Below are 9,484 nucleotides of genomic sequence, written 5' to 3' on the forward strand. Positions count from 1 at the left end.
GTTGAAGAGTTAAATTTTGATGGCATGTCACACGCTACATGTTTTCTTTTTGGCAATGCCACAGGGACGGAGCCGTTGGTACAACACTATGATTTAGTAATGATTATCATTTTTCTACATATTCCACGCATAGATTCTCAAGAGAATTCTACAAATTCCAGTCACGGATTTCTGAGGGAATATCTTTGGGGACTGGCCTTTGCATATAGCAAGGAGGAACTTTTATCTTGGGGCATGGAAGAGCAGTAGTTTGTACAAACTATTGCAGCTTTTATAAGACCTTGTATGAATTGTCAGACAGGAATTGAAGATGTGTGTTGATATGTGAGCTAACAGCATGTTGTTTGTTGTTTGTTTCAGGTTGCCTGTATGCAGTTTATCAACATCGTTGTGCACAGTGTGGACGACATGAACTACAGGGTACATCTACAGTACGAGTTCACTCAGCTGGGCCTCGACACTTATCTAGAGGTAAGCAGTCATATTACTAAAAAGTTCTCAAGACATAGTATGCCTTGCAGTGCAAAATTAAAGAAAAAATTAATATACAGCTGTAAAAAATGTGCATCTTAATAATACCATAATGTGTTTTGTTCCAAAGAGTAAACGTATCTGTTATTGAATAGAATTTTGGGAAAACTTCAATCCACAGAAACATTATACTTGTACATGTACACAGATGATATAGATGTCATTTGTGAAATTTGCCCTGTTTTAGTAACATGTCTTAGACTATTACAAGTTGGAGAACTTTTTCCATACTCAAAAAGTCTTCTAGTGTGGCTTAGATGCACAAAAAGGCTGAGATCTAGCCTAATATACAAAAAATAACCCAGCAGGTTGATTTTACCAAATTAGAACAAGAAATAACACTTCTCCCCTGACATTTCATTTTTGTTTGATCACAGAAACTGAGAAACACAGAGAGTGACAAGCTCGGGGTCCAGATCCAGGCGTACCTGGATAACAAGTTCGACGTCGCGTCTCTGCTGGACGACTCAGAGACCAAAACAGCTGCTCTGGAGAGAGTGGTGGAGCTGGAGGAACAGGTCTCACATGTAAGTTCTTAATGGTCTCACACACACAGCTCAGTTTGTAGTCTCAGATGTCGGTTTGGGATGGCATCGCATTTGTAAGTATTGATTCAAGTTCAGAATATTAAGTATTTATAATCATAATGTGAAATTGAAAAATTGTTAACCATGTCATTTTATCATTCATGAAAATAAATGTAATTCAGACCTGACATTTTACATGTACCTATCTGCCAACATCGATATCATATAAAAGATGGATTGATTGATTAATTGATTGATTGAAATTAATTAAATGTACATGGTCAGATGTAGAATTTTACTTCAGTCTCCCATGTAGGTTTATTGTGGTCTCACAGGTAAGTTTTCAGCTCACAAATAATGTTCCTTTCCTTGTAGTTGAGTGAGAAGCTGCAAGACCTTGAGGAAGAGTCCTTAGTGAAAAGTCTGAAAAGTTTCTTTTCCTTTCCTTAGTAAAAAGTCTTAAGTTTCTGTTCCTTTCCTTCCAGCTGAGTGAGAAGCTACAGGACCTTGAGGAGGAGTCTTTAGTAAAAAGTCTTGAACTTGAGCGGCAGCTGGCCGAGGCGCTGAGGGAGGCAGAACTTCTCAAGGTACGTCAGGTTAAACTTCGTTCCTTTAGAAGATTCCAAGAAACAGACTGTTGTAAAATAAATTGATTTATACAACAATTTTCATCAATCAATGACTGTTTTTGTAAAGGTACAGTACATACCTCCCAAATTTTCGATGTCTACCAGTACATCATCATCAGGGCAATGACCTAGTCTCAGTTCTCGCGAGAGAAAATTTGGGAGGTATGTACTGTACCTTTACAAAAACAGTCATTGATGAAAAGTGTTGTAACTGTTTGCATACGTGACTGATGAACCTCTTCAACGAAATTGATTTATATCAATATTCGTTGTGTTTGAAAGTACCCTTAGAAGAAAAGACCAAAGTCCTTGCCACACACTTCATAAAGCACAGGACGGCACCATTCTTTGTTTCTTTAGCCCTAGGGCAACACAAGTTTGTGCAATGACTACAGCAGGGGGCTGGGCCACTGGTGGTGGTCTGTGTGTTTGACTTCCATACTCTTTCCCAAATGCTGAGTGCTAAGCAGAGAAAGCAGCATGTACCATTTTTAAACTAAATCAAAGTCTTGGGTATAACCTGACCAGGGATAGAAACCATACAATACTAAATACAAGGCAAACAGGCCTTTAGGTAATTGTTGTCTTATGTTACCAGGAAACTGGGGTTGTGAAACTTAAGTGATGTATTGACCACATTGTTAAAACCCTCATTCCCCACCTACAGTTATTAAGTCTAAAAAATAAATGTGTCTAAAGGCACCTTTAGGTAACTGTTGTCTTATTTCCCCAGGAAACGTGTCAAAGCGGACGTTGAATTGATGTTTTGACCACAGACTTAAAACCATCTTCCCCTACTACTATGAAAGTTGCAAGCAAAAATAGACGAATTGTGTTTTGCTGCATTTTTAGGTTATTGTTGTTTTACTTCCCCAGGAAACATGTGCCAAAGCAGACACGGAGGTAACGACTCTTCGCCGGCTGGTGAAACAGAAGGATGAAGAAGTCATCAAACACCAGACACTGCTGGACTCCAAACTGCAGGTCAGGGGCTCCCTCTAGCAACATTGCCTAAAACTGCAGCCTTATTGAGAAAGTCAAAGCATTAAATGAATATTTGCTTTTAGAGGTGGCTTTAGTTAGATGTCATCAAACACCTGACACTGCTGGACTCCAAACTGCAGGTCAGGGGCTCCCTCTAGCAACACCAACTAAAACTGCAACCTGTATCTTGTACTCTTGATCCAGATTTTGGAGAGTTAGACTCGTCTGTATTGTTAAATGCAGCAGGAAAGTGTTGCAATCCTTAGGATAGGATGGTAAACCGTTCATGAAACTTGTAGAAAACAGCAAGCTTTGTACTTGTATATACTGCACATAACATTTGTCTTTCCTGTCAAGACCAGTTGAAGTTTAGCTCTCCGATAATCCAAGACTTGGTCAAAACATGTACAAGTTAGAGAAATTATTTCCACAGAACCATACCAAAGGACAATTCCCTCAAAAGCAATATTAATATTAATGACATACCAGCCTGATGAAGATATTGACCTGGCCAAGATCATCATATTTTGCATCTTGTTTTTTTACATCTTGTTTTTCCAACAGCTTCAATGTCGAGATGAGGATTGGTTGATGCACTGATTGATTGATGTATTGATAAATTGATGTATTGATTGCTAACCCCACCTGTAGGAGTTGCAGCTGCAGCGCCGAGAGGAGGCAGACGGAGCGTCGTCGCCGGGGGAACACGACGACAAACGTGCCGCGCCGATCCTTTCCATCCCACCTCCCCCTGCCGAACCCTACCAGACTGACGCAGGTGAGATGTTTGTTTGTTTGTTTGTTTGTTTGTTTGGGAACACGACGACAAACGTGCCGCCCCGATCCTCTCCATCCCCCCTCCCCCCGCAGAACCCTACCAGACTGACGCAGGTGAGATGTTTGTTTGTTTGTTTGTTTGTTTGTTTGGGAACACGACGACAAACGTGCCGCCCCCATCCTCTCCATCCCCCCTCCCCCTGCTGAACCCTACCAGACTGACGCAGGTGAGATGTTTGTTTGTTTGTTTGTTTGTTTGGGAACACGACGACAAACGTGCCGCGCCGATCCTCTCCATCCCCCCTCCCCCTGCTGAACCCTACCAGACTGACGCAGGTGAGATGTTTGTTTGTTTGTTTGTTTGTTTGTTTGGGAACACGACGACAAACGTGCCGCGCCGATCCTCTCCATCCCCCCTCCCCCTGCAGAACCCTACCAGACTGATGCAGGTGAGATGTTTGTTTGTTTGTTTGTTTGTTTATTTGTTTGTTTGTGAACACGACGACAAACGTGCCGCCCCGATCCATTCCCCCTCCCCCTGCCGAACCCTACCAGTCTGACGCAGGTGGGGATGTTCTGTGCCTGTTTGTTTGTTTGTTTGTTTGAATCTTTGCTTATTCACAAGAAGCTCAAATAGGCCTGTTTGACACAATCTAACAAAGGTACAGATCACAGGTTATAATCTGATAAAGTTTCTCTTCAGACTTTTCAGCCAGTAATTAGGCAAACTAAGTGGCATTTTGGTGGCTTTTTGTATTAGTTCGAAACCTTAGTGTCTAGCTTTTTTATCATTCTCTTTGAAAGGAATACACTGTTTACATTTTAATCTGCTCTGTTATTTAGTTTCCTTTGATATGGGCCAAATATTGACTCATGATTGAGCCCCAATATGTTCAAATAGCAAAGACAAAGAATTACACCTAAAGTAACAATGTAAGACTTTATTTAATTGTCTTCCTTTGAAATGTATGAGATTCATAAGAAAAATTAAGCATTTAGATTCTTTTATTACACTTATCCCTTGCCTTACTTGCAGGTAACAAAGTCCCAAGACCGAGTTCACTGGCCCCGGCAGCAGGCGCACCATCATCATCAGCAGGAGACTTGCCGCCCCCACCCCCTCCCCCTCCTCCACCTGCACCACCCCCTCCCCCACCCCCGGGCATGCCCCCACCCCCTCCACCACTCCCTGGGGCAGCCATGGCAGGTAAGGGTCGTTCAGTTCTACATCAAGCAGTGCTACAGGAAATAGTTTGGTTTTAAATAGTTATACCTGATTTAACATGAAAAACTACTTTTGTTCAACACAAAGCAAAATAGCTCACCTCGAATTTTCAGTTTTAAAACTAACTTAAAGGAATTTATAGGAAATTCTGCTGTTTCTTTAGTAGTTCAAAAATATGTTTATTATATGTTTTTGTTTTGCAAAATCTATCATTTACATTTTCTTACTTTTATGCAGATAGTTTTGCTTCAAGTCAGAGATACGATTTTCAGTCAGCATATACCGCCACCACTCTGATCACTCAATGTCTGCTACTTGGATAAGCACAGTTATATTTTCAAGATAGAAAACATGTCTGAAGCAGGGGTCGAAGACAACATACAATTGGTTGGGCTTAAGCACAATCTGCAGGTGCATTTAATGTAAGTGTTAATGCAGAAATATTCCTGGTGGTTTTATATTCGCGGTTTTCACGGTGGCCTCTTCACAGCAAACTTAAAACCACCACGAACATTTTTCCATTACAGTTTTAGACTACAGTCTATGGCGCTACCGCGAACTTAAAACCACAGTGAAAACTCCATTTTCCGCTAACGCAAAATTAAATCCCCACAAAATTAAATGCATTTACAGTACCTTGAGACCATATGAATCTATGTCTATATATTAGTAATAATTGGCTAAAAAGCACCTGTTTTCTCCCAGCCCTGAAGATTAAGAAGAAGCATGTTCCAAAGTTCCGGCTGCCGGTTCTGAACTGGGTGGCGCTGAAACCCAACCAGGTGAAGGGGACCGTCTTCAGCGAGATCGACGACGACAAGGTCATCGAGGTAAGCTTCAAGGTCGTTTTTGATGCACAGTTTGATGAGGATTATGGGAAACTTTCTGATCACATTGTACTGTGCTCATTCAAACTCTGACCATTGAAGAAACCACACACAAGGCAAAACTAGTTTGGTGGTAAGGCTCGAATAAAGTAGTTCTGAACGAGAACTATGCAGCTACAGCATTCTTTCTGAAGATGTGAGTGAGTGTCTCTAGCTTCAGATCTTTTCTGTCCCACTCATCATTTGGGAACCTGTGTTGTCCATTTTTGTTGTCAAATTTATTTTAAGCCTATGAAAATACATTTTCAAGTTCAGATTTTTTGATGGACAGGGTGAAAATTTTGCCTGTTTTGACAAGCAAATTTCCATCTCTTGTTGGAGGAACAGATAATGGCAATGTTGTACACAGACAGACAGACAGATATACAAGCACACAGTTACAGTATTACAAGGTGCGATTCTCCCCCTTGCCAGGAACTGGACATGACAGACTTTGAAGACAACTTCAAGACGAAGGCTCAGCCTCTGGACTCCAAGGAGGATTCCATCGCTAAGAAGATATCTGAGAAGTCTATAAGGAAGAGGGACCAGGTGACTCTGATTGATGCCAACCGGGCAAGAAATCTTGGTAAGAAAAAAGCAGACTGGGTCATTGAAAGACATCTTTGTGTGATCAACCCGAAGTTTAGATTTTTACTTACTTAGCAGCTCAATTTACTGAAGTTAATTTTCTGCCAAATTAGCTGACATGAAGTAGAAATAAAAGTTATTAGATTAAATATTGATTGATTTAGTAGTTGATTGATAAATTGATTTCTCTTTCCTTTACAGTTATCTCCAAAAGAAGATTGCCCTTGACAATGACCAGATCTTCAGAGCCATTGTCATGTAAGGATTCTAAACTCCTCTTTATCCAAGTATACAGTGTGGTTTTGGAACTTCTTAGTATACTGAACTTTTTACGCATTTAAATACCTTTTTAATCATTAGAAAAACACTGAATAAGGTTGATGATGAACTTTGTATTTCTCTCCTGTAGGTTTGACCTGAATGTGCTGAATGTTGACCAGGTGGACATTCTTATCAAGTTTGTACCCACGGAACAAGAGGTCAGTACACTAACCCTAACACTAACATAACTCTAACCCTAGTGTGCTCAATGTCTCACCCACGGAACAGGAGGTCAGTACGCTAACCCTAAACGATATATCCCTAACACTAACCCTAACCCAAACTGAGACTTGCAGAGTTTTTGGCATTGTCTATCTATCCCTTCTTTTGGGAGAGGTGGGTCATTAAGTCTTGATTTATTCTTCTAGTCGTAAGACGTATGAAAGGTTCTGTATCCTTTAGAAGTGTGATGAAAGGTAGTAGATGCTACCTGAAATGTCTGACTCTGTACATATGTCAGATCTATCCACTTGCATGAGCAACCATTATGGTGTGTATCTTACTACCTCGATGTCTAACCTTCATCGACGATTGCTGTCGATACATAGTTCAACCAGGTTTAAGATATCTGTATAAAAATGTTGTTATCTGTGTCACAGATATTGTAAATTAGTTTTATGATTTTGTATTTCTATGTTGAAAACACATCCCGTTCTACCCCCACCAGGTAAAGGCATTTAGAGAGTATGAGATTAAAGATGTCTGTATAAGAATGTTGTTATCTGTGTCACAGATATTGTAAATTAGTCTTATGATTTTGTATTTTCATGTTGAAAACACTTCCCGTTCTACCCATACTAGGTAAAGGCATTTAGAGAGTATGACTATGAGATTAAAGACGTCTGTATAAGAATGTTGTTGTCTGTGTCACAGATATTGTAAATTAGTGTTATGATTTTGTAAAATTATGTCATGTTGAAAACACATCCCGTTCTATCCACACCAGGTAAAGGCGTTTCGAGAGTACGAAGTCAGGGACAGAAAACCAGTGGAGAAACTCAGCGATGAGGACAAGTTTATGTTACAGGTTATTCTCAGTTTTCCTGCTTTTTTCTTTCCTCCCTTTCAATCCTGCTTGTTCTCTGTTTTGCTGACTTTATTTGTCGTCATATTTTTCCAACACTGCCCTCTTGATTCTGTCTATGTTTTGAGATGTGTTCTGACTTTGTTTTCGTATTTTGTGAAAGAGGGTGTTGGGGGCATAATGCACACACTATTTCTGAATATTAAACAGTAACCTTAACAATGCATTGAAATATTCCTTCTCTGCATTGTTCAATTGCTGCAATGCTTGTTCACCTTTATCTGTGGAGTAGATTATGTGTACATGCATTTTATTTAATCACAGGCTAGACTTTGGTTTCAAACAGATATATTTTGGAGCTTTTGCAATTTGAAACCACCATCTGTCTTGATATCCCTAACTACTGTAAATGCAGAAATGTTCGCGGTGGTTTTATGTTCGCGGTTTTTGTAGTGGCCACTTCACCGCGAATTTAAAACCACCGTGAACATTTTTCCACGCAGTAAGAGACTACAGTGCATGGTGCTACCGCGAAATTAAAACCACCGCGAAAAGTCCTTTTTCCCGCTACCGCAAAATTAAATCCCTGTGAACTTAAATGCATTTACAGTATCCTGTAATTGAATACTATTGGATATACATGTAGGTTACCCCAGGGATAAAGGTGAACTAGCTTTAACTGCTTCTCTTCCTTTTCACAGGCACACAGTTGTGCACCTGCTACTACCTCTGACACACTTAACTACTTCTTAGGCCACAACAGTTTAATTTGTTGGTTTCCCAGATTCTAAAACCAACACAGGGACAAACAGAATAAAAACAAAACCTGTTCATCAGTACAAATGTTTGTTGTGCACTCAATTTTATGGAGTGAATACAGTCATATTGAAGTTTTCCTCCTAACACTATATTTTCATGATGTCTGTTTCCAATGTTTTCACCTTAAAATGTCTTATTATTAAGAAATGAAGAAATGAATTGTTGTGGTCCTAACTAACTTCAATATTTGTTTTTAGCTGACAGCATGATTTTAAACCCATTTTTTCTCCCCCCAGTTCAGTAAGATCGAGAGGATACAGCAGAGGTTGACAATCATGAACTTCCTGGGAAACTTTGAGGATAACATCCACATGCTAACACCTGTGAGTACATCCAAATGTAACTTGGTCAATCATTATATCTTTTATTAGTACAAATACATTTTCTGTGTTATTTCTAGGCATGGTGTTGTTGTTATGGCTAGGTCTCTTCTTGAAGGCATCCATGATGTATTTACCAACTGTCTCTGAGTATACTGCATGCTAAGGAAAAGTAAGGAAGATTATAGCCTTGGAATTGACAGGGCGAGTACATGGAATATATTGTTTGTTTTTGTTTGGTAAAGAAAAGATTACTAGCTTAAAATAACTTACAGGAACTTCAGTAATAGTTTTTACCAGGAATGAGACAGTTAATTAGTTCTATATACAAGAAGTGAAATTCTTTGTAGTCTTTCTTCCTTGAAGTTCATGAAAGTTTTTTTGGGGGGTTTTAAGCATACTCTATAATTAATAGATTTTTACACTTTTTTTTTTACTTTGTTCCTAAAAGTAACCAGCACAAACCATTCAATTATAATACAGATGCAGTTCAGTTTTAGACCTTACATAGAAACAGTTCAGACCCCAAGTTGTGTTGTAGGGACCATTTACATGTTGGACAGACTGACACTCATCAACATGTTGTAACATAACACCTAAAAGTTACCACTGTAACAGTTGCATGTACATGTAGTTACAGTAGTGGATACATGGTTATTGTTGCCTCCCTCTCTATAGTACTGATTATCATTATAGTAATCTAAACAGATTGTTGTAAATTCTGAAGACATACATTGTAATGTGCTGACATTTATTCGTCTCTTTTCTTTCCCAGCAACTGAACGCAGTGACAGCAGCCTCCATGTCCATCAAGGCCTCACAGAAGCTCAAGAAAAAACTGGAGGTTTGATTGTTTGGAAATGTTAACAT

At 39.5% G+C, this 9,484-nt stretch overlaps 1 protein-coding gene across 1 annotated transcript in view; it reads left to right on the top strand.

Moving 5' to 3' along the window:
- Nucleotides 1–9,484, top strand: part of LOC118424824 (formin-like protein 2) — a 1,075,906-nt gene that overhangs the window by 1,061,177 nt on the left and 5,245 nt on the right. The window contains exons 19-22 of the mRNA XM_035833626.1: nt 6,540–6,609; nt 7,398–7,478; nt 8,531–8,617; nt 9,390–9,458. Of these exons, the coding sequence (XP_035689519.1) occupies nt 6,540–6,609; nt 7,398–7,478; nt 8,531–8,617; nt 9,390–9,458 (307 nt within the window). The remainder of the gene's footprint in view (nt 1–6,539; nt 6,610–7,397; nt 7,479–8,530; nt 8,618–9,389; nt 9,459–9,484) is intronic.

This window comes from Branchiostoma floridae, chromosome 10 (assembly GCF_000003815.2).
Source record: "Branchiostoma floridae strain S238N-H82 chromosome 10, Bfl_VNyyK, whole genome shotgun sequence".
Classification (NCBI taxonomy): Eukaryota; Metazoa; Chordata; class Leptocardii; order Amphioxiformes; family Branchiostomatidae; genus Branchiostoma; species Branchiostoma floridae.